We start from the raw sequence: 26,600 nt of genomic DNA on the forward strand, positions 1-26,600 counted from the left end.
ACCCTAACAGCAATTCCATTAAGTATTTACTATTTATTACTCATTCTACAGATGAGAAAGCTAAGGGACACAGAATTAACCAACTGTGAAGGTCACACACTAAGTGGCAGAACCATAAATACCATTTTAAAAGATACAGAATAGGAAAGTGCCTAGGTGGCTCTGTTAGCTGAGCAACCAAATCTTGCTTTCCACTCAGGTCATGATCTCAGGGTCAAGATATCAAGCCCTGAGGGAGTTAAGATGGTGGAGGAGTAGGGGACCTCTTTTTCAGCCAGTCTCCTGAGTCAAGCTGGATAGGTACCAGACCAGCCTGAACATCCACGGAACCAGCCTGAGACGCAGGAAGATACATCTGGATCTCTACAAATGAACATCTCCAGCGCTGAGTATTGAGGTACGAAGCAGGGAGCCGTGAAACGGCGCACAGATATCGGAAAATAAACGGAAGGGGGAGGGAGCTGCCGTGTTGGGGTGCAGGGAAGCGGTAGCCACTTGCATGGGGGAGGGACGGCACCTGCGAGAGAACAGACTGAGACCGTGAGCGGGGAACGCGCGCCGCCAGACTTCTCACGGAGCTCCGAGCTCCGGTGCGCTCACTGGAACCAGACTGAGACCGGGAGCTCCGAGGTGGGCTGGGGCGGCTGGCGGTGTTAGAAACACAAAGGACACAGATGCGCAGGCCTGGGAAGTGAGGGCTGGGACGCCGGGTGTGGGGCGGATGCTGCAGGGTTGAGCAGCACCAACAGAAACAGAATTAAAGCGGCCAGAACATCAGTGGAGAACAGTCCGAGTTCCCTCTGTTCTGAGACAGACACTGAGATTCGGCCAACGCTGCTCTCTCAGAAGAGGCACAGCAAGCCGCCAGGGAAAGCTGCCAGAGAACAAAAGCCTGGAAAGACCGGCTCACAGTGTGCCCACCCCCATCCCCCCTCGCAGGGACACGGAGACTCTACCCAAACAGGGTTGCCTGAGTATCGGCGCAGCAGGCCCCTCCGCCAGAAGGCAGGCTGAAAAATCAAGAAGCCCACATCCTTAAGGGCCCTATAAAACAAGGGCGCACTGCCTGGGTCCCGGTCAATAATTTGGGCTCTGGACAACCCCGCAACCTCTCTTCATCAGAATGACGAGAAAGAGAAATACCACCCAGCAAAGAAAAGACAATGAGTCTGTGGCCTCTGCCACAGAACTAATGGATACAGATATAACCAAATTATCAGAAATAGAATTCAGAGTAACAATGGTCAAGATGATGTGCAGACTTGAAATAAGTATTAACAAAAATGTTAATGACAATATAGAATCTCTAAGGGCGGAAATGAGAGCGAATCTCGCAGAAATTAAAAATTCTATGAGCCAAATGCAGTCAAAACTAGAGGCTCTGACGGCCAGGGTGAATGAGGCAGAACAACGTATCAGCGAATTGGAGGATGGGTTAGTAGAAGAGAAAGCTAAAATAGAATCTGGGCTAAAAAAAAAATCCATTCTCAAGAATGTAGGTTACAGGAGATTACTGACTCAATGAAACATTCCAATGTCAGAATCATTGGCATCCCCGAGGGGGTGGAGAAAAACAGAGGTCTAGAAGAGATATTTGAACAAATTGTAGCTGAAAACTTCCCTAATCTAGCAAGGGAAACAAACATTCCTGTCCAAGAGGCAGAAAGGACCCCTCCCAAGCTCAACCACGACAAACCTGTGCCACGTCACGTCATAGTGCATTTCGCAAATATTAGATCCAAGGATACAATATTGAAAGCGGCCAGGGAAAAGAAATTTCTCACGTACCAAGGCAAAGGTATCAGAATTACGTCAGACCTGTCTACACAGACCTGGATTGAGAGAAAGGGTTGGAGGGGCATTTTTAAAGCTCTTTCAGAGAAAAACATGCAACCAAGGATCCTTTATCCAGCAAGGCTGTCATTCAGAATGGATGGAGAAATAAAGACCTTCCAGAATCACCAGTCATTGACCAATTTCGTAACCACGAAACCAGCACTACAGGAGATATTAAGGGGGGTTCTATAAAAGTAAAAAGGCCCCAAGAGTGATACAAAACAGAAAGTCACAATCTATAGAAACAAAAACTTTACTGGCAACATGGCATCATTAAAATCATATCTCTCAATAATCAGTCTCAATGTAAATGGCCTAAATGCTCCCATAAATGTCACAGGGTTACAGATTGGATAAAAAGACATGACCCATCCATTTGCTGTCTACAAGAGACTCATTTCGAACCTAGAGATACATTCAGACTGAAAGTAAAGGGACGGAATACCATCTTTCACGCCAATGGACCTCAAAAGAAAGCTGGGGTAGCAATTCTCATATCAGACAGATTGGATTTTAAACTAAAGACTATAGTTAGAGACACAGAAGGGCACTATATTATTCTTAAAGGATGTATCCAACAAGTGGATATGACAATTATAAATATATATGGCCCCCAACAGGGGAGCAGCAAGATACACAAGCCAACTCTTAACCACAATAAAGAGACATATAGATAAAAATACGCTAATAGTAGGGGACCTCAACACTCCACTATCAGCAATAGACAGATCACCTAAGCAAGAAATCAGCAAAGAAACAAGAGCTTTGAATGCCCTACTCAACGAGTTGGACCTCATAGATATATATAGAACACTAAACCCCAGAACCAAAGAATACTCATTCTATTCTAATGCCCATGGAACATTCTCAAGAATAGACCATGTTCTGGGTCATAAAACAGGTCTCAACCAATAGCAAAAGACTGAAATTATTCCCTGCATACTCTCAGACCACAACGCTTTGAAATTGGAACTCAACCACAAGGAAAAATTTGGAAGAAACTCAAACACTTGGAGACTAAGAACCATCCTGCTCAGGAATGATTCGATAAACCAGGAAATCAAAAATCAATTTAAACAATTTATGGAGACCAACGAGAATGAAAACACAACGGTCCAAAACCTATGGGATACTGCAAAGGCAGTCCTAAGGGGGAAATACATAGCCATCCAAGCCTCACTCAAAAGAATAGAAAAATCTAAAATGCAGTTTTTATATTCTCACCTCAAGAAGCTGGAACAGCAACAGAGGGACAGGCCTAATCCACGCACGAGGAAGCAGTTGACCAAGATTAGAGCAGAAATCAATGAATTAGAAACCAGGAGTACAGTAGAGCAGATCAACAGAACTAGAAGCTGGTTCTTTGAGAGAATTAATAAAATTGACAGACCACTGGCAAGACTTATCCAAAAGAATAGAGAAAGGACCCAAATTAATAAAATTATGAATGAAAAAGGAGAGGTCACAACCAACACCAATGAAATTGGAAGGATTATTAGAAACTTTTATCAACAGCTTTATGCCAATAAATTAAGCAATCTAGAAGAGATGGAGGATTTCCTGGAAACCTATAAACTACCAAGACTGAAACAGGAAGAAATTGATTTTTTTAAACAGGCCAATTAATTATGAAGAGATTGAAACAGTGATAAACAACCTTCCAAAAAACAAAACTCCAGGCCCGGATGGTTTTCCTGGGGAATTCTACCAAACATTCAAAGAAGAAATAATACCTATTATCTTAAAGCTATTTCAAAAAATAGAAACAGAAGGAAAGCTACCAAACTCATTCTATGAGGCCAATATACCTTGATCCCCAAACCAGGCAAAGACCCCATCAAAAAGGAGAATTACAGACCAATTTCCCTAATGAATATGGACACCAAAATCCTCAACAAGATCCTGGCTAATAGAATCCAACAGTACATTAAAAGGATTATCCATCATGACCAAGTGGGATTCATCCCTGGGATGCAAGGGTGGTTCAACATCTGCAAATCGTTCGGTGTCTTAGATTTTATTCAGAAGGAAAAAGCCAAAAATCATATGATTCTCTCAATAGATGCAGAAAAAGCATTTGACAAAATACCATCCTTTCCTGATTAAAACCCTTCAGAGTGTAGGGATAGAGGGTACATTCCTCAAGCTCATAAAAACCATCTATGAAAAGCCTACAGCAAATATTCTCAATGGGGAAAAGCTGGAAGCCTTTACCTTAAGATCGGGAATACGACAAGGATGCCCACTCTCGCCACTATTATTCAACATAGTACTAGAAGTCCTTGCAACAGCAATCAGACAACAAAAAGGGATCAAAGGTATCCAAGTCGGCAAAGAAGAGGTCAAAATGTCTCTCTTCGCAGATGACATGATACTCTATATGGAAAACCCAAAAGAAGCCACTCCCAAACTATTAGAAGTTATAGAGCAATTCAGTAATGTGGCGGGATACAAAATCAATGCTCAGAAATCAGTTGCATTTCTATACATGAATAACGAGACCGAAGAAAGAGAAATTAGGGAATCCATCCCACTTACAATAGCACCAAAAACCATACGTTACCTTGGAATAACTTAACCAGAGACGTAAAGGATCTATATTCTAAAAACTATAAATCACTCTTGAAAGACATTGAGGAAGACATAAAAAGATGGAAAGATATTCCATGCTCATGGATCGGAAGAATTAACATAGTTAAAATGTCCATGCTACCCAGAGCAATCTACACTTTCAATGCTATCCCGATCAAAATACCAAGGACATTTTTCAAAGAACTGGAACAAATAGTCCTTAAATTTGTATGGAACCAGAAAAGGCCCCGAATCGCCAAGGAACTGTTGAAAAGGAAAAACGAAGCTGGGGGCATCACAATGCCAGATTTCGAGCTGTACTACAAAGCTGTGATCACAAAGACAGCATGGTACTGGCACAAAAACAGACACATAGACCAATGGAACAGAATAGAGAACCCAGAAATGGAACCTCGGCTCTTTCGGCAACTAATCTTTGATAAAGAAGGAAAAAACATCCGGTGGAAAAAAGACATTTCAGTAAATGGTGCTGGGAAAATTGGACAGCTACATGCAAAAGAATGAAACTTGACCACTCTCTCACACCATACACAAAAATAAACCCCAAATGGATGAAAGACCTCGATGTGAGACAGGAATCCATCAAAATCCTAGAGGAGAACATAGGCAGCAACCTCTACGACATTGGCCAAAGCAACCTAAGAGGCAGCCCACGGAATGGGAGAATATATTTGCAAATGACACACAGATAAAAGATTGGTATCCAAGATCTACAAAGAACTTCTCAAACTCAATACACGAGAAACAAATAAACAAATCATAATATGGACAGAAGATATGAACAGACACTTTTCCAATGATGACATACAAATGGCTAACAGACACATGAAAGAATGTTCAAAATCATTAGCCATCAAAGAAATTCAAATCAAAACCACACTAAGATACCACCTTATGCCAGTTAGAATGACAAAAATGGACAAGGCAAGAAACAACAAATGCTGGAGAGGATGTGGAGAAAGGGGATCCCTCCTACATTGTTGGTGGGAATGCAAGTTGGTACAGCCACTCTGGAAAACAGTGTGGAGCTCCCTTAAAAAGTTAAAAATTGAGCTACCCTATAACCCAGCCATTGCACTACTGGGTAATTACCCCAAAGATACAGACATAGTGAAGAGAAGGGCCATATGCACCCCAATGTTCATAGCAGCAATGTCCACAATAGCTAAATCGTGGAAGGAACCGAGATGCCCTTCAACAGATGACTGGATTAAGAAGTTGTGGTCCATATATACAATGGAATATTACTCAGCTATCAGAAAGAACAAGTTCTCAACATTTCCTGCAACATGGACGGCACTGGAGGAGATAATGCTAAGTGAAATAACTCAAGCAGAGAAAGACAATTATATGATTTCTCTCATCTATGGAACATAAGAACTAGGAAGATCGGTATGGGAAGAAAGGGATAAAGAAAGGGGGGTAATCAGAAGGGGGAATGAAGCATGAGACTATGGACTCTGAGAAACAAACTGAGGGCTTCAGAGGGGAGGGAGGTGGGGGAATGGGATAGACTGGTGATGGGTAGTAAGGAGGGCACATATTGCATGGTGCACTGGGTGTTATACGCAACTAATGAATCATCGAACTTTACATCAAAAACTAGGGATGTACTGTATGGTGACTAACGTAATATAATAAGAAAGAAAAGAAAGAAAGAAAAAAGAAAAGAAAAGAAAGAAATCAAGTCCTGCTTCAGGCTCCACGTGCTCAGCAGGGAGTCCACTTAAGGATTCTCTCCTTCTGTGCTTCCCCCAACTCGTGTGTGTGTGTGTGTGTGTGTGTGTGTGTGTGTGTGCGCGCGCGTGTGCAAGCAGGCACACGTGCTCTCTCTCTCAAATAAACAAATATCTTTTTCAAAAATAAACAAATAGGGCGCCTAGGTGGCTCAGTCAGTTAAGTGTCTGCCTTCAGCTCAGGTAATGATCTCAGGGTCCTGGGATCAACCCCCCCCCCCACCTCAGGCTCCCTGCTCAGTGGAGAGTCTGATTCTCCCTCTCCCTCTGCCCTTTTCCCCTGCTCCTACTCTCTTCTCTCTCTCAAATAAATAAATAAAATATTTCAAGAAAAAACCCAAATAAATAAATAAAAGATATGGAATAGAATAGACCAAAAAGTCCAAAACAAACCCTTACATTTATGGTCAGTTTATTTTCTAACAAATTTTTTATTTAAATTCAATTAGCCAACATATAGTACATCATTAGTTTCAGATGTAGTGTTCAATTTTGAATTTATCAGTTGCATGTAACACCGAGTGCTCACCACATGTGTGGTAAGTTTATTTTCAACAAAGGTGGCAAGAAACAATTCAATATGGAAAGAACAGTCTTATCAATAAATGGTGCTGGGACAACTGGAGATCCGTATGAAAAAGAATGAATTAAGACCTCTATGTCACAACATATATAAAAATTAACTAAAAATAAATAACCAACTTCAATCTAAGAGCTAAAAGCACAAAACTCCCAATGGAAAACATAAGCACAAATCTTCACGAACCTTGGGTTAAGCAATTGCTTTTTAGATATAACGCTAAAAGCACAAGAAACCAAAGAAAAAATAAAGTGGACTCCATCAAAATTTAAAACTTTTGTGCTTCAAAAAATACCAACAAGAAAATGAAATGACGGGGCACCTCGGTGGCACAGTCGTTAAGCGTCTGCCTTTGGCTCGGGGAGTGATGCCGGTACTGTGGGATCAAGCCCCACATCAGGCTCTTCCCCTAGGAGCCTGCTTCTTCCTCTCCCACTCCCCCTCTTGTGTTCCCTCTCTTGCTGGCTGTCTCTCTCTGTCCAATAAATAAAAAAAAATAAAATAAAATAAAATAAACTTTAAAAAAAGAAAATGAAATGAAAACCAACAGAATGGGAGAAAATATTTGCAAATCCTATCTGATAAGAAACTTGGATCCAGGATATATAAAAGAAACAATTCACCAATAAAAACACAAATACTCCAATTTTTAAATGGCTAAGGGAGCTGAATGAACATTTCTCCAAAGAAGATACTACAACTGGCCAATAAACAGATGAGAAAATGATCAGCGTCATTAGTCATTAGGGAAATGCAAATCAAAACCACAAGGACATACCACCTCATACCCACTAGAATGGTTATAATCAAAAAGGTGGAAGTAACAAGTGTTGGTGAGAATGTAGAGAAACTGGAATACTCATTTATTGTTAGTGGGAATGTAAAATAGCATGGCCACTTTGGAAAACAGTTTGGCAGCTCCTGAAAAAGTTAAACAGTTACCACAACTCTAGTCCTAGGTATATGCCCAAGAATTGAAAACTGACGTCAATACAAAAACTTGCACATGAATTTATAGCAGCATTATATTCTTAACAGACAAAAGGCAGAAAAATACCAAATGTTTACCAGCTGGTGAATGGATAAATAAATGTGTGTTCATACAATGGAATATTACTTAGCAATATAAGGAACAAAGTACTGACATATACTACGTTATTTTGAGAATATTATGGCAAGAAAAAAAAGCCAGACACCAAAGGCCATATATTGTATGATTCTATTTATATAAAATGTCCAGGATAGGCAAATCCATAGAGACATAAAATAGACAAGTAGCTGGCAGGGTCTGGAAGGAGGAGAGAATGGAGAATAATTGCTAATGGGTATGGGGTTTCTTTTTGAGGTGATGAAAATGTCCTAAAATGAGTCAGTGGTAATCAATGCACAACTCTATAAATTTATTTAAAAGCTCTGAACTGTAGACTTCTAAGGGGTAAATTTCACGGTATATAAGTTATATCTTAATAAAGCTGTTATTAAAAAGACATGGAAGAATATAACAGTTGTTCAGAAACAGTTTCTAACGTATTTTACTCTTTAAATACTCTAATATATCTTACTCTTTAACTCTCTCACTCTTCAATTTACTTTGCAGAAATAAAGGAGAATCATAAAATGTCACTAAATCTGTTGGATGAATTATACATCCATTAAAACTGTATTAAGAAAAATATTTAATGACACAAGAAAACACATAAAATTAAGTGTAAAAAGTAGAATACAGAACTCTATATATAGTATATTCTCAATGATATTACTATACATACATTATTAAGCACTTATTTATACTAAGCATTTCACATCTAATCCCACAACCCTATGAGGCACATTCCGTCTTGAGAGACAATATGGCACAGTAGATAAGAGTACAGTCTGAAACCAGACTGTCGGGTTCACATCCCAACTTTGCCAGTAATTGTAAAACGGAACTAATTAAATACATAAGGGGCAGAGAACCCCTACCTAACACATACTAAATTCTACTTAGGATTAATGACAGTGATGTCAGTAACAACTATTAGTCCTTTCCCAAATGAGAAAAATGGGACTTAGAGAGATTAAGTATCTTATATTGCTCAAAGTCACACAAATAATAATGGGGAGCTGGGAGGTGATTTTCAAAACCAGCTCTGACTCGGCAGCAGCTCTTTCTGCCCATGGGTCCCTTCCTCGTGCTTTAATAAAACCACCTTTTGCACCAAAAAAACCCAAAAAACAAAACCAGATCTAACTAAATGTAATGCACTTCCTAGAAAATGGCACTAACACTGAGTTATCTCCGGTTGGTTCTACATTTTCCAGATTTTCTACAATGAACCCATATTACTCTTATAATAATTCATTTCAAGTTATATTATTTAAAATACTATACTTACCCCGAGGCTGAAATTCTAACAGCCTCAATTCTGAAAAACCAACCATGAGTCTGAAGTATGCAAAAGCTTATGAGCAGTCAAAAGGCCCACATACTTCTTTCAATGGTGAGGCCCTCCATATACCAGTAACAGAAATTTAGGAAAAGCAATTATTTTTTAAATCATAGCTATGTGTACACTAATGGTAACTTCTGATGACAAATATAATGTATCCGAACGGAACTTTTCTTGAGCAAAGAGATATAGAAATTAATATAAACAACTGAACAAATGCCTGAGTATTATTTGTGGGAATGTGAACAGTTATCAATTTTAGCATAAGAAAATGTAACATCCAAAAAAACCCCATATTCACTGACAAAAACAGAAATGAAATGAAGGTATATGCTATGGTCTGAATGTGTCCCCTCAAAATTCACGTTGAATCCTAACCCCCAAAAGTGATGGTATTAGGAAGTGGGAACTTTGGGAAGTGGGGCCTTTCAGAGGCAGAGCCCTCATGAATGAGACTAGTGCTGTCATAAAAGAGGCTCCAGAGAGATCCCTAACCCCGTTCACCATGTGAGGACACAGCAAGACGGTGGCGGCTATGAACCAGAAAGAGGGCCCTTACCAGAACATGACCATGTTGGAGACTTGATCCTAGACTTCACAGCCTCCAGAATTGTGAGGAAAAAAATTCTCATTTATCAGCTACCTAGTCTCTGGTACTTTGTTATGGAAGTCTGAATGGACTACGACAGTATACAACTGTTTTCATTTTTTTTAACTTCAATTTAGCCTAGCAAAGCTGGCTGTGGTTACTACTCCAAGATGACCTGCAGTGAATAATGCCATCATATGATCCCTTACCCTTGAGTTTAGACAGGATCCATGAATTGTTTGGGTTTTTTTCCCCCTGTGATTTGTTTTATCCAATAAAAGAAGGCAAATGTGAGGAGATATCATTCCTGTGATTACATTATGTTATACAAGTCTCTGTCTTCTGAGAGTAGAGCAAGAGAGTTTCTCCTGCTGGCCTTGAAGAAGCCAATTGCCACTTGTGAAAAGGGTCACATGGCAGGGAACTCAGACAACTGTAGGCAGCCCTGAGCAGAAAGTCAGTAAAAAGACCCCTCAGGCATACAGCCACAGAGAAAGGAATTCTGCCAACAACCTAAGTGAGGTGAGCCTGGAAGCGGACTTTTCCCCAGTTCGGTTCTAGATGAGAATGCAGACCACCAACACCTTAATCGTAACTTTGTGAGACCCTAAGCACCCTTCCCAGCTAAACTATATCCAAATTCCTGCCTCACAGAAATTGTGAGATAATAAATGAGTATTGTTTTAAGCCCCTAGGTTTGTGGTAATTTGTTATACAGCACAGGAGACAAATATACTGGCCAAGCTAAATTCCAGCCTGTGTGTGCTAAGACCACAATGGGAGAACTAATCTGTAACGTGGGAACCACCCTTGCACTGAAAAGTGTTCTCTTAAACATCACCAATACAAGTGGCCATATTTTTCTTAACCCAGGATCAGACTCTGTGGTCTAACAAAGAGATTTTGAGCTATTTACAGAAATCAGATACCATAAGGGAGCTATAGTTTACATGCTGAAATGTGAGACTGTAGAGATAATCTGATGGTTTATAGTACTAAGAAGTACAACATCAGCACAGCCCAGAAAATCTAGGCCTGTTTGGAGAAAATCTAAAATATTAATACTTTTCTAACTGATAAAATTATTGGTGCCTTCTGACCTCTCAAGCCCTTTCCAACTCTATAGACTCCCACTCCCGGAAGCCCTCCCCTCCCTCGTTTCCACTCTCCTATTAGTCTCTCCTTTTCTTTGCAGGCTCTGCTGGCCCCTCCTCAGATACCACATAATCAAAAAGCTTCACACGGTTCTATCCCAATCCTCTTATCTTTCCATTGGACACCCTCTCTCTTCATCCAATAATTGTTTCTGAGAATCTATCACATGCCAGACACTGACCAGGCACTGGAGATAAAACAGTAAACAGGTCTAATGTGGTACGAGCTCTCGTGGAGCTTACTAGAAAGTAAGAAAGGAGTTCACATCTTCCTTCAGTAATCTCACTCATACCCTTGAACAAAGCTACAAATGCACTGGGCACATAAACACACTGTGAAAATGAGCCCCAAATCAAGGATCCACATTTTTCCTCAACACACTAAATGCTCATTTCCAACTGCCTTCTGTGTATATCTCCCAAATTATCTCACATACAGTGTAGACAAAATACAGCTTATCATCCATGTCCCCTCCCCACCAACCTCTAGTTCTTGATATATAATTGGCATGCGCGGTAAATGTCTGAACTCAGCTGAACTTACAGAATTACCATCCTTCTGGTTGCTCCACTTTAAAACTTTAGCATCACCTTCTAGTCCTTGTCTCTTAGCCAATCAGATACCGAATCTATTCATTCTTTCCCCGAAATATCTCTCTCATCTGTCCCCTCTTCATCTCTACTACGAATGTTTTTGTTCAAGCTCTTTCTTCTAATTGAACTTCTTCACTTATTTGCCACTTCATTATCCATTATTTCAACAAATATTTTGAAAGCACCTGGCAAGAGCCAGGCACAAAATACAAGAAAGTAAAATAGTCTGCACCCTCACAGAGCTCAGGGTTTATCAGAAGACCACAATTAAAATGAGTAATTACAATAAAAAGGAAGTAAATTCAGTGTCATGTTAATACCTAACTTACTCTACACAGTAAGAAAAGACCACTACATCCCTCTAATTGCTCCCAAAATGTTTAAGCTGAGAGCTAAAGTGTGAATAAAGCTAGAGGTGGGGGAAGGAATGGTCCTGGTGGGAGAAAAGGCATTTACAAAGGGTTTGAGTTCAGTATGACTAACAGATTTCAAAAGGCAAGAGGCTAGAAAGAGGTTAAAAAGAAAGGCAGAGGACAGATCATGGCCTTCTAAGCTACAGCAATTTGAACACTATCCTAAAGAACCCATAGGAAGCCACTGGAGGATTTCAGGTAAGGAGAGTTACGATGAGATTTAGCAAATTCACTCTGGCTAGTGGAAAACTGACCAAAGGGAAACAGGACCTCTTTCCAAACACTGTCCCTGCAATCAATCCTCTACCCCGATATAAGGATGGAGTATAGCTCTCAGCCCTTTACTTTCTTCCCCAAAAGATTTTAATGGCTCCCCCCTGCAGAGAGGAATCCAACTCATCTTGCACTCGGACCCTCTGCCCTCCTTGCGGTCCGGCTGACCTTCCTTTCCAGTCTTTGCTCCTCTCAATCTCCCACACCTATAACTCTCGCCTTCACAAATAGTCTACCCATCCTTTCTGCTCCGCGTGGAACACCCTTCAGACTTTCACTCCCTTTTCCACGCGCTCACTCACTCCTCAAAACTCATTCCAGCGACCCCTCCTGATAAAATCTTCATGACCATTCAGTCGACTGAAATGACCCTCCCCGTCCCCAAGTACCCTGAGTAGTCTGTCTCCTGCTAGACTGCAAATTCCTTGATAGCTACAATAGGGTACCCCCCAACTTCCAGCTCTGTGCACAAGTGCCTGACCGCGGTGCGCACACTCGGGGTGCGCCTAAGGGGAGCGCGCTAGACACCAATACACCCAGACACTCATCCTGACACACACAAACACTCGGAAAACACAGGGTCGCGATGCGATTTTCATAGTAAGGATCCTCCACCCAGGCCCCTAGAGACCCAGGAACAGAAGGGGGTCGCCGCCACCATTTTCCCCGCCCTGCAGCCCGGTCCCTAAGGTTCTCTGGGGCTACAGGCTGCAGGCCTCCGCCACGTCCTCGCAACCTGCCTTGCCGTTTCCCGACAGCCTTCTCCACCGCCACTAAAACGTCAGGCTCCAGAACCGCCCGGCCCGCCACAGGTTAACGCAGCCGCAATTTCCGGGATGTTGCCTAGGCTACCCGAGCCCCGCCCCCACTCCCTGGCGTATTTCCGGTGAGGCCAGTGCGCAGGCGCCTCCCAAAGTCTGGCAGAAATTGTGGGATGAAGAGCTTTGTGTGGGTTCTTCTTTCTTCCCTGTGCTCACTGAAAGATTCAGGGCAAAGCTTTGGAGGGTAGGCATGTAGCACTAGCCAGTTTCTCGTGAATTCTCTGAAAGAAAGATGTCGCTCTCCACACCAAGCTTCACATATAACATTTACTTGCTTTCACCTTTATTATTTTTTTCCAAAAATGTTTATACTGCCTACCAGTGTGCCATGGCCTATGGTAGGTCCTGCGGGATCTAAAAACAGTCAAGATCCCTGCCCTCAGTAAGCTTACTGCATAGTAGTATGTAAAATGTAAAATCAGAACTGTGACAACTACTAGAAGATACTTACTAGATACTAAATTTATAGGAGGATTTGTAGGAATTACTCAGGAAAACTGAAAAGTAGATGAGTCAGCTACCAGAGAAGAATAAAACATCCCTGCTGAGGGAGGCACATATGCGAAGCTGTGTGGCAAGTGCAAAGAACTGGAAGAAGTTCTGTATATCTGGAGATGAGAGAGCAGTGGGAGCTTGGTGTAAAGGAAGCTGTTGTAATAGGCTAGAGCCAGTATAGGAAGAGCTGTGTGGACCATGTCAAGAACTTTACAAGCATTTTATTTGAAAACGGAGTTAATTTGCCCCAATACTACAATCTCCTTTAGTCCCTGGTTTTCTACTGTTAAAACACATCCATACTGGGATCAGCAAATACATATTCAGCACCTTCTGGATGCTAAGAACTGCCTTCTAATAGTTTCCTCTCTGATTGGGGAAGTTTGATGTAGATATATTCGCTGATCAATCAATATAATCATTCCCTGCATACATCCTCAACTCCCTGCCCCTCTCTGAATTACTGTAATACTGGGCAAAGCCGCAATTCTAGTCATAGCAAAACTACATACTAGGTGCCTGCACCTTTGTGACTGAACTGGAAGAAGAAAAACATCCAGTCATGCTGACTTTAAATTCATGATCATTAATTTTAAGTGTGCCCTTAAAGATGCCCAAAAACCATATTAAAGTTCCCCCTCCATTGATTTCTCCTACTCTCCTACATGACAACTTTATACCTTCTCTCACATCCAACATATCTTTTACTATCCTCAGTCTCAGCCAGCGATCTTGCTTCCTATTTCATTGAACACTGAAGCAATCTGAAGAGAATTTCCATAATTCAGTCCTTCTATCACATCATTACCCACAAACCTGCCTTCCAGAAGCTTGACAAAACCTAAACACAAGAAAGATGAAGAACATTACATCAGTGTACATAATAAATTACACATTAAATTGCTCAGAAACTGATCATAAAAAAATTTTAAAGCACTCAGAGAGAAACATTACAGAGAAAAATAAGGATAACATATTTCTCATTAAAAACTTTGCAAGTGAGAAGACAGAGCAGTTAAATAAATTGAAAGAAAAAAACTGTCAACCTAGAATTCTATATATGTCAAAAATATATTTTTAAAATGAGGATAAAATAAAGATGCTTCCACACATAACTAATAGAATTTATCACCAGCAGATCCTCACTATGAGAAATGTTAAAGTAAAAACTTCAAGCAGAAAGAAAATAATAGCAGATAGAAATCTGAATCTACACAAGAGCACTGGAAATAGCTATAGGGGGAAATATATACAATTATTTTTCTTATTATTTTAATCTCTTTAACAGTAACTACTTAAATAAATATAATAAAAATACATTGTGAGGTCTTAATATATGTAAAAGTAAAATGCATAACAACAATTGCATAAAGGCTAGAGGAGAGAAATGGAAGTCTATTACTGTAAGAGTCTTATATTATTCCTGATGTGTATAATATTACTTGCAGGTAGACTGTAATATGTTAAATTTGTATATCATAAACCCTAAAGCCATCACTAAAATAGTAAGTTATAGCTAAAAGAGATATTTATAAAGAGACATTACAAAAGAAATACTAAAAATTACTTGACTAATCTAAAAGTAAGCAGAAAAGTACAAAAAAAGAAAACAAAAAACAGGTGAGAGAAATAAAAAACAAATAGCAAGATGATAGATTCACATCAATTATTACATTAAATGTAATGGTCTAAATACCCCTATTCAAAGGCAGAAATTGTCAGATTAAATATTTTTAAATTGCTGACTATTAGAAGAAACATACAATAATATAAAAACTGAAGTTTAAGTACAAAGATAGAAAAAGATATATCATGCTAACCCTGGTCAAATGAAGTTGGAATGCCTTTATCAGTATTAGATGAACCAGTTTTCAGAGCAAAGAATATTACCAGAGATTTAAAAAATAATTTCATGATGGCAAAGAGGACATTAAATCAAAAATATATAAAAATCCTAAACATTTATTCCCTTAATAAGAGAGCTTCGAAATAAATGATGCAAAAACTGATGAAAATACAATATAAAATAAAAAGTCCACAATTATAGTCAGAAATTTCAATGCCCTTCACTGAATAATTTATAATACAAATAGGCAGAAAATCAGCAAGGTTATAATAAACTTTACAACACTATCAACCATTCTGACCTGATTGATATTTATAGAACACTAGTCCAACAACCAGCAGAATACACATCCTTTTCATTTATATACAGAAATTTTAGCAAGATGGACAATAATCCGGACCATAAAACAAATTTCGATAAATTCAGAAAGATTCAAGTAATACTAGGAATGTTCTCTGACTGTCATTAAATTAGAAATCAGTTTCATAATGACTCTTGTCAAATCTCTCAAAATTTGGTGAAAAAATAATACACCTCTTAAAAAGCCATTAGCCAAACAAGAAAGCAAAACAGAATGTATTTTGAAGTAAATGAAAATGAAAATACAGGATATCAAAATTTGCAAAATGTAACAGAAATAGTACTTCAAGAGAAACGCATAGCACTAAACACCTATATCGAAAAGAATTTCTCAAATCAATGACCTCAGACTCTACCTTCAGATATTAGATAAGTAAAAACAGGTTAAATCCAAAGTAATAAGAAGAAAGAAAATGATAAAGATCAAAACTAAATCAATAAAATAGAAAGGCAAAATAATAAAGAAAACTAATGACAGTAATGGTTGAATCTTTGAGAAGATTAATTAAATCGCTAAACCTCTAAACAAATTGATCAGGATAATTACCTATGTAAAATTACCAATATCAGAAATGAGAGAGGTGAAATATAAAAAGAATGTATTTTGAACAACTGTATAGTAATAAATTTAATAACACAGATAAACGGACAACTTTCCTAAAAGACATAAATTACTGAAGCTTTCTCAAGGAAAAAAAAAATGGGTAACCCAGTTCATTGTCAGTTATACTCAAGAAAGCTGTTTATATAGATTCTCTGGGTGGTCCAAATATGAGCCAGATGTGTTCCCCAAACCATAAGATGTCCTGCTTCTACATAGCCTAATTCCAGCTTCCCCATTCGAACTTCTAATCAGTGTTTCTGAAGTCTTCCCTTTATTTCATTATAAATCTTTTTCACTCCCCTCCTGTCTTTGAGTCTCTGCCAAATGCAAGTGATGGTGGCTGAAATCTTTCCTATATTAAGTTCTGAATAAACAATCTGTTTACTCTCATGTCAGCAGACTTTGTTTCCACAACTGCTTATATTTTTTAATGACGTTGATTTTTTTAATATTGGCAAGATTTGTAATAATACCTGGTAAGATCCCTTACAGTGCGATTCAAGAGCGTTTTTTATCCACTGTCTCTTCTTGCCTGGTTGATGATCATAAAGAACCTATTTAAGATTTATATAGTTGTGAGAGAGAGAGCGCACGCGAGTTGGGGGAAGAGCAGAGGGAGAGAATCTTTAAGAAGACTCCCCACTAAGCAGAGAGCCTGACACAGGGCTCCATCCCACATCCCATGAGATCATGACCTGAGCTGAAACCAAAAGTCGGATGCTCAACCGACTTAGCCACCCAGGTGCCCCATAAAGAGCCTATTTAAGAAGGGTTGTGAGAAGCTGGCCTTAACTTGTTCATGAGTATAGTACATGATTCCCTTGCAATATTTTGCCACACCTCCATGCTACAGAGAAGAGCCCAATATCAGGCATAAAATTTCTAAATGTATGGGCCTTCCTGTTAACACTTCATAGGGACATAACCAATGTGTCTCTGAAGGAATGGATCATATGGCCTTATGGACTAGTGGGAGTACCTAGCCAAGGGAGCTCAAGGATTTCTGAAAGTTTGGCTAATTTTAACTTAAGGGTGCCATTGGTTCTTTTGATTTTTCCAGAAGTTTGTGGGTGGTAAGGACAGTAGAGTTTTTGAGAAGGGGTAATGCCTTACAAAGTTCTTTTAAAAGGATTCATATAAATTGTGTCTTGATCGTTGGATATAAAAATTGATATACTCCAGGTTGGAGACATAAAATCAAGGAGATTTTGAGAGACTGAAAAAAATTACAGCAAAGATTTTGAGCAAGGAAATGCTTTAACCCATCCTAAAAATAAACAAATCCTGTGGAGAGTGGGAACTGGATAAAATTCATCCGAAGGTGTTTAAAGGGTCCTTGAGGCTTTGGCTCCCACCATGCCTAATCTTTACAGTTTTTCCAGGTTGTACTGTTCACAAGTAACACATGACCCAAAAATAACCTCCACTGTCTTTTTGAAGTTTCCCGACCAATGTTGATCTGAAATAGTAAGCAATTTTTTCAAAGATTTTATTTATTTATTTGGCAGAGAGAGAGAGAGAGAGAGAGAGCCAGAGAGCACAGTGGGGGAAACAGCAGAGGGAAAGGGAACCTGATGAGGGGCTTGATCCCGGGGTCCTGGGATCATGACCTGAGCTGAAGGCAGATGCTTAACCAACTGAGGCACCCAGGCGCCCCAATACTAAGCAATTTGTCTTTACTATGATGAGTCGTTTCATGGAGCAAATCAGCTAATACCATTTGAAATCATCTGGTGCCACCAAATGGCCATCTTGAGTGTGCTGAGATCAGTGAAGGATTTTCTACATCTTTCCCTTCTTCCATTTCCAAATCAGTGGCTTAATGTGGGTATTTAATGATGGCCTCATTGACTCAATCCAGAGTATATCCTTTGGGGTTTTAGTTAGTATCATAAGCTCGATTAAGTCACCTTGTTTGGCAAAATGATCTGCTAGAGGATTTCCTTTAACTCTGTTAACATGGGCCTTAATCTTTACAATAGCCATCTCCCTGGGAAGTAGAAGTGTATCGAAAAATTCCTTAACTTGTCCACTTCTGCTGGGGGTTCCAGCAGAGGTGAGGAAACCTTGTTTCGAAAGCACCATGCACTCCCCCAGAAGCATACCTGCCATCTGCATACATGTTTATATACTCTCAGGTCTTTGGCTGGTTGACAAGCTCTCATGAGTGTTATAAATTCTGCCATATGGACTAACTTTACCTCAGGTAGGGAACTATCCTCTAAAGGAGAGATTAGATTAGTGATAGCATTAGATATAGCCTAATAACTCCAGTTTCAATTTTGAAGTAGGACCCATGAACAAATAGTAGGTCCAGATTCTCAATGTGAGTCTCCATTAAAGCTAAGCAAAGTGCAGAAGGTCCCCTAACTGAAGTAAGACAGTTTTGGGGTTCCTCTTCTTCAGAGCAGAAGAGTGGTAGGATTCGGGGTGTTGCAGCAGTGGATAGGAATGTAAGAGGGAGAGGGCAACAGAAATCCATAAGAGGTTAATCAATGGACTGCAAGGTGTTGCATGTTCTCAAGGAGTAGTCAAGTCGGTACTGCATGAGGAACAGAAGATCAACCGGGGAAGCTAGAACTAACTCCGCAGAAGCATGGACAAGTTTTGCAGTGGCAGCGTTGCCCTAACACAAAGGGTATCAGCCTATGCAACTGGAGTCAGGGTGAGGCTACAGTAAGTGAAGGGTTTTTGATGGTGTCAAAACCCCAAGGCCTTAAACCCCATGCACAAATAGACAAAAGGGTTTCTGTTGTTAGTAGGGATGTCCAGGGAAGCAGGCTGTCAAGGAGCCTTCTTTAGATTAAAGAAGGCTTGTGTAATACTTGGGCTCCCAGAAGAGAGTGGATCTTACTGAAGACTTAGCCAATTCATAAAGAGGTGTCACAATCTCAGAAAAAAAATTACACCCATTGTCTGAAATATCCAATTAGACCTAGATGTCATCTCAGCTGTAATTTTGTGAGGGGTCTAGAGTAGTTTGGTATAGTCTTTATCCTGTTATGAGAGAACGTTTTTCCCTCCTTCAAATAGCTCTTGCCCTAAATAATGTGACTATGTCTTAACAAAATTGTAATTATCTTTTTTGAGACGTTATGCCTTTTTTCTGTTCCTTAACAGAACTACAGGCTTCTCTGGACAAGGTAGGAAATCACCTATATATTATATCAGAAATGAATCACAAGGGAAATTTGGATTTTTTAGGTATTGATTAAGGGCCTAAGAAAAACAGGCGGGGGCTTCAGTGAACACTTAGGGCCTAGCTATCCATGTTTATCATTGGCCCTCAGATGAAGGCAAAAAGATATTGACTCTTAAGTGTAGAAATACACCCAGAAAAGGCACAGCAATGATCCACTACAGAGAAGGAGGTGGTTTGTGGGGGAATTTGGGTTAGGTGTTAATAGAGAAGGAGAGATAACAATTGTATTGGTGTCCTGAGATTTTGAACAAATAAGTATACTTGTCCATTTGGTTTCTTTACTGGCAGGACAGGAATATTACAAGGGTTAGTGCAGGTTATGAAAGGGACCCTCAATATAAGGCCTTCAACTATAAATTTCAGGCTCTCCTTGCTCTAGCTTCTAACTTTGGGGAAGTTTGTGTAACAGTTTGATAAGATCCATCTGAACATTAATAGATTCTGCTCGAATTATTTTTCCTATGTCAATGGGAATTTTAGCCCATAAAAAGCCAAATACAATTATCTGGAGTATACACCAAGTATAGTGGTGAAGAAAGGTTTATATAGAGCAGATACAAGGTGATTAGGAATTGATACAGCCTCTGAAATCTCAAGAAATATTCCCTCTGGTGTGCATTTAATATTATAGTGTGTGTGTGTGTGTGTGTATATATATATATATAAAATAGGTATATATAATATATATATTATAGTTTAATATTAGTTAAACTATAATATATAGTTTAATATTATATTTAATATTAGAGTTCCATTTGCAAAGTAGATCTCTCCCTAATAAATTTGTAGATGTAGTATCACAGAGCAGGAAGAGATGTTTTTCTTTTTTTTTTTTTTTAAAGATTTTATTTATTCATTCGACAGAGATAGAGATAGCCAGTGAGAGAGGGAACACAAGCAGGGGGAGTGGGAGAGGAAGAAGCAGGCTCATAGCGGAGGAGCCTGATGTGGGGCTCGATCCCAGAACGCCGGGATCACGCCCTGAGCCGAAGGCAGACGCTTAACCGCTGTGCCACCCAGGCACCCCTAGGAAGAGATGTTTTTCAATCAACGACCCAGTTGTAGTTAAGGGCTGGGAGATAGGGACAAATCTGTGAGTTATTGGAAATATTTACACTTTTGTTCTATGTGTAAGAGATTGAGCAAAGATGGCAGGATTTAACGTAGAAAGATTAGTGTTGTTGGAAGATATTTTCTATTTATCCCAAAATCTCTTCTAGTTTCATCTTTCTATTTGCATGATTAAATTATGATCCAATCAACTTTTATTAGAAATGTTTCAGGTATGGCTTTTAGGAGACTTTGACTTATTTTTTCTGGCCTTTTTCTGACCCTAAGGTGTTTTGTGGAAAGAGGGATCCTGGAGGTCCCTCTCCAGGCTGATACTGCTTTTGTCATCCAGGATTTAGCATCTGAGGTTCTCATCAAATGCATACAAGTTGATATAGGTCAGGAAACTCTGGGTCATGTACACCCAAAGAATTACAAATTCTTCTATGAATCTTTGCTAGTCTTGTTTGGGTTTAGGTAAATCTTTCATTATAACTCTTAATTCATCTCGGATCCAAAGATTAAATTCTACAGTCGCCTGCATACCTGACTTATGGGAGGGATAGACTATTGTAGGCAACTAGCATTTGGAGGTTTTAGAGAGTTGTTGGGAAAAGAAGGGCATCTGGACAAGAGGAAGAAGAAGGAGGTGCAGAAGGAGGGACATTAGAGGGATAAGGGGGAAGTGGGAGAGCTGGCCACAGGAAGGCAACTGGAGAACTAAGAGGGGGAGGACTTACTACAGAAATGAATTTAGATTACTGGTTAAGCTTGCCAAATTTCTCACTGGCCTTGGCCAAAGAATATTTTAGTGAGGCAATTTTTGAACATGATTTCATTTGAAGGTCTCTGCAAACCACTCAAAAAATGGGGCCCATTGGATCTGAGAAATCTTTATTCTCTTTCTTTTTTAAAGCACCTGTCAAATAAACAATTTTAGTCGAGGCCAGTGTTCCACAGAGTGGCCATTGAAGGTCCAGGTCATCTTTGGTGAAGTTTCACAATTTGAAACATAGGTGCAAGAATTAGAATTGTAATGAGTGGACATATAAAAAGTCAGAGCTTCTCCAAAAGGAAGAGAAAAATTAGACTTAGCCGAGCCTGTAAGAGCTGGCAGCTGAAAGTGATGCTTGTGCACTTTGAGTCTCGAGACCCCAACTTGAAGGTAGCTGCGCCCAAATGTAGACCCAACAATCTACACCTGGCAAGTGGAAAACCAGAGAGAATGTTCTCTGTGGATCAAAGCCAAACTCTAAGGACAGAACAATTAAAACAAAGGATAGCCTAGTTTTACAGGTGATCCAAAGCAAAGTTTATCCAAAAGAATGCTGGTCCGGTGTTCTACTCTGTGACAAACAATACTCTTGGACAATATAACACAAAACAGAAGCAGAAAAAAGAGAGAAAAGGGATGAAAAAGAATGGCCGGGCTCCACCAAAGATGCCAAACAAATGGGAACCAATAACAAAACCCAGGTATCAAACTGAGCTGAGATAGCCAAAGAACGCAAAAGCAAAGAAAGCAGAGCTCAGACACGGTGCTCACTGACCATGTCAACACACACCCAGCACTGCAAGCTGGAAGGCACAGGAGGCCCTGGTGCGTATCGCACCGGGTTAAAGGTTGGAATCCATGATGACGATATCTCGTTGGAACCTTCAGGAAAACTATGGAAATCAGAAAGACCACTCAAATGAAAACAGAGATTATTTATTCACCACTTGCTATAGCAAACCACCATCACCTGTGCTTGGCCAAGACTCAAAGGCAGGCAGGGGACTGGGAAAACTTTATAATGAAAAAAAGGCAAGGTTTCAGAAATACTCTGATTATATCTTGGTGGCATAGAGAAGCTGCAAGTAGGCTAACTAGAAGTGGGGCATTTTTATGGTTTGCAGAGCATATTTGGCTTTCTCTGATTGATCTTGAGTTGGGAGCAGAGGCAAAAATTGGGGAAGTTGGTAGTCACTGACCAAGTCCTAATTGTTCTGGGCCATTTGCTACAAAGATTGTGGTTTGGCTTCCTAGACCGGTTGCTGTGGAGTTTGGTGTCAGAGGTCTATTATCATATATGGTCTAGCTATTGTCTGTTCATAGATTCAGCCTGTCACAGTGGAAGCTTGGCATTGGAGATATTCTACAAACCTGATTGATGGACAATATTTAAATTTTTAGCTGTTGAACTAGGAGTCATACAATAGCAATATTTGGTCATATACCATTTTAAACTTTCTAATACAATTTCAAATACATTCTTCTCCCCTTCTTATCCTTTCAGCAACCGTGTGATCCTGGGACGTTAATTACCCAAGGTCATTCAATGGAATGAAGATTAGATCATAGTATAATTTGTAATACATACTTCAAATGGGTATATATGTCATCTATAACGGCTTTAAATATTTTGGGTTCTTTGCTAAGATAACAGATCTGTTCTAATAGCTTCTAATTTCAGTGCTTAAAGATAGGGTCATAACTCCTTCAAATACCTACAAGGCTGTCATGTGGAAGAAGGATTAAGTTTATTCCTATGGCTCCAGAGGGCAGAACCCATGCCAGTGAGTAGAAGAGAAGCAGATTTCAATTTAGAATGTGAAATATTGTTCTAATAAGGAGACACTTGCCCCCAAAAGAAGGAGTTACCTTGTGAAAAATCCAGTTCCTCATCTCTTGTGGTGCTAAGTAAGACACCATGGCCCTTTAGCTGTAGAGAGTGCTTGAACTGGCCAGGCCAGCTAAGTTCAAAGGACTTGATAAACTTCAAGTTTATGAAATTTTGTTAAATTATAAAAAGAGGCATAGACATTTTAAATACAGCAGTTTAATGTCATTCAAACTCTGGATGAAATTACTATAATTCTCAAAACAATGAGCTGTACTTTAAACTTTACCCCCAGACTCCTCTTTGAATTAGTATTTTTGTCCTTATGCCCATACGTTTTCAAGAACATGTTTTTAAAAAGTGAAAATTGTCCTAATAAGGACTCTCTAACTCGATCTTCCATCAGCATTGTTTTCTGATCGCACAGTTATAAAACATTATACCAAATATCTTGAATTCATTTGTGATATTTTAATAATTATAGGAATACAATGAGGTTAAAAAAAAAAAAAAAAAAACCTTGGGTGCCTGGGTGGGTCAGTCAGTAAGCCTGGAACTCTTGACTTTGGCTCAGGGTCACGATCTCAGGAGCATGAGATCCAGCCCTGAGTGGGCTCCGGGCTGGGTGTGGAGCCTACTTGAGATTCTCTGTCTCCCTCACCGGCTGCCCTTCCCCCACTCTTGCTCTCTCTCTGAAATCAATCAATCAATCAAACCCTCCCTTTGAATGGTAAATGCTAGGATTTTAATCTGTATCTTAACTCTTTGAACACGATCTTTTCTTCCTCGGGGTTCTCTTTAAATGTTCCTTCAGATTGAATGCAATTATATTACTTTCTAGTATACAAATGACTTGACGCTGAAGTAAAACTGCGGTCGGTCGTTCTCTTCTGCACCTCAACTGTGACTGTTTGATGTTCTGCAAGGACTTCCAGGGATCCTCTTCCCCCCTCACCCGTTTCTGCCCCTTCAACTGTTTAAATCAAATCCCCTAGTTTTGCCAGAAGGATATTTCCTTTTAATGATGGGCTGTGGTTTCTCTCTTTTGAAAAACGATTCAGAAACCCAGGGATTCTCCCAGAATCTAAGAAGTCATTGCAGAGGTAAAGTAGGCAAGAAGTTGGGGCGGAAAGGAACCCCCTGCAGAAATCCAGCTTCTCTGAGACGTCCTTGACAACTTCCGGGACCAGATTTCAGGCGTGTGGGAAATTGTCTTCTTTACCCTATCTATTCATTGTTTTTATGACTGTACATATTTAATAGGTACACAAACAGCGAGGGAGAGAGAAAGCGATAATGGAAGGCTCTCCCGGGGAATGGAAGATGATAAGGAAATAAAACAGGTGTCAGGGAAGGGGTTCTGTTAGAGAAGGGAGAACTGAGAGTTAATAACCATCACTCAAACGGGCAGGAGTTCTCTGCAGGTAGCAGACAGGAAAAGCGAACTCGTGCACCCTCTTTGGGGACAGGCTCTGTTGCTTTCTATTTCTTCGCTTGCACTCAGGGTGCACGTTTACTTGAAACAGACTGTATTTCCTGCTTCGTGGCTGGTCAGGTTGACTCTTTAAGACTAGTGAATATTTCTTTTTTAATGTCTGTAATGCTTTTTCAAATTTATTTATTTTTTATTTTTTTATTTTTTTTTTGAGATTGAGTAGGGAAGAGATCTGTTGAATTTCTGGCTGGGTAAGTGGGGGATTATCAGAAATGAGAAAGGGGGAAGGAAACGGACTTGGAAGCCGGAGAGCAAAGCAGCAGCCCCAGGCCCGGGTACCCTCCGCCCCCGCTACCCCTGGCCCGCGACCTCCCGCGGAGACCCCAGGCGGCCGCATCAATATCTGATCGGCCCTTCGCTCGCGGGTTGCCGGCACTCGCCGGCGGGGCTCGCCAGACATCACCCGCGCTGCGCTGAAGCCGGCGCCCAGGCCCGCAGGGGGCTTTGGAAAGACCCGCTCTTCGCTCGCCCCCTCGCCAGGGAGGCTCTGCTTGGTGGCAGGGGCGCGGCGCCCACCATGCGGGGCTGCCCGCGGCTCGCGCTGCTTTGCGCGCTGCTACCCTGGCTCCTGCGGGCGGCGGCTCCCCGGCGACCCGCTCAACCCCTCCCGCTCCGCGACCCCCGCGACCCCGCTAGGGGCGCCGATTTCGATCGCGTCTACAGCGGGGTGGTGAGCCTCAGCACCGAGAACATCTACTCCTTCAACTACACCAGCCAGCCTGGCCAGGTAAGACACTCGCTCTCCTCGTTCGACTCCCAGGAACTTGCCAGATCTCAGAGCCCCGTCGCTGCTTTGGGTCCCCTGGGAATTGACCTCGGGAGTCCTCAGAGACCAGAGGATCCGCGTTCCCTTTCCCCTTCCCCATCACTGCCCTGCCCCGGCCCCCGCACCCTCCCGCAACCGGCCTCGGGGACAACTCCGGTTCCTCTCGCACCTTCCCTGGCCTGGTCCCCTGGCATTTCAGGGCTTTGCAGGTTCTCCGCACCTTCTGTGGCTCCTGGCCCCCTGCTGTGCCTTTCTCTAGGAAACTCAAGATTTCTAGGGTTGCGGAGGGAAAGGACCGCACCTCTGTTCCTAATCCCCTGCGGAGAAGGAACCTCATTTCATTTGGATGATTCTGCCAGACCCTTCTATTCCATAGCGCATGGGGAGGGAGAGCTGCTCAGAATCTAAAATAGGAATGTGTGAGAATGGACGCATGCTGCAGAGCCTCTGTGTGTTCAATAGTCACTTCCTGCGATTCTGTACTACTGTCACACGTATGCGCTTCAGAGAAGCCACAAGACCTGGCCACAGATATTGGAACTGCAGCCATCAGCTGATCTGTGGAGGTTTTGATGTTAAATAAGGGTGGATAATTGTGTGAAAGTTCTAGACCTATTTCTGACAAATCGAGGTGAAACAAGGGGAGGAAATGACTGCTCCAGCAACTATTCCTTTGACACATATACTCTGATTATATAATGTAGAAAAAATGTATAATTAGGTTTTCCCCTCTAATATGGTACCCTCTGGGGCACGGACAAAGGAGAAGACTCCCCAGTGTACCTGCCTCTGGATCTTCTTCCCATATGACCATGTGTGGGTGTCCCTTACTATGCCAGCATTCCTTACTCCCTCAGGAGATTCCAGAACCAGATGACTTGGATACCACAATATGCCTCCCTCTCTAACTCTCACTGAGAATCGGAACTCAGAAACCTGGTAGCTTGGAGTAGTATTGAGCAGGATGGACCAATGTGCCCACCATCACTCCCAGACATCTCCCAGCTCTGTGTATTGAGCAAGTTCCCCATCTCCAGTCTGGCACCAAAGGTGCTGTCACCATGGCAGCATAGCCCTCACCCTGGCCTGTCCCCTGCTGACCTTCAGGTTGTATGTCCTGAATTGAGCAGCGTGACCATGTGCAGAGCCATTCTATTGG

At 41.0% G+C, this 26,600-nt stretch overlaps 2 protein-coding genes across 3 annotated transcripts in view; one reads left to right on the forward strand and one right to left on the reverse strand.

Moving 5' to 3' along the window:
• The window catches only part of SPICE1 (spindle and centriole associated protein 1), a 70,246-nt gene extending 57,200 nt beyond the window's left edge, over positions 1-13,046 (reverse strand). For both annotated transcript variants that reach the window (XM_008706582.2, XM_008706581.2), the window contains exon 1: positions 12,940-13,046. The gene's annotated coding sequence lies outside the window, so the exon portion shown is untranslated. The remainder of the gene's footprint in view (positions 1-12,939) is intronic.
• An 11,176-nt stretch (positions 13,047-24,222) lies between these two features.
• Positions 24,223-26,600, forward strand: part of SIDT1 (SID1 transmembrane family member 1) — a 92,871-nt gene continuing 90,493 nt past the window's right edge. The window contains exon 1 of the mRNA XM_040621248.1: positions 24,223-25,402. Within this exon, the coding sequence (XP_040477182.1) occupies positions 25,193-25,402 (210 nt within the window). The 5' untranslated portion in view covers positions 24,223-25,192. The remainder of the gene's footprint in view (positions 25,403-26,600) is intronic.

Source organism: Ursus maritimus, unplaced genomic scaffold (assembly GCF_017311325.1).
Source record: "Ursus maritimus isolate PB19 unplaced genomic scaffold, ASM1731132v1 scaffold_4, whole genome shotgun sequence".
In the NCBI taxonomy this organism is placed as follows: Eukaryota; Metazoa; Chordata; class Mammalia; order Carnivora; family Ursidae; genus Ursus; species Ursus maritimus.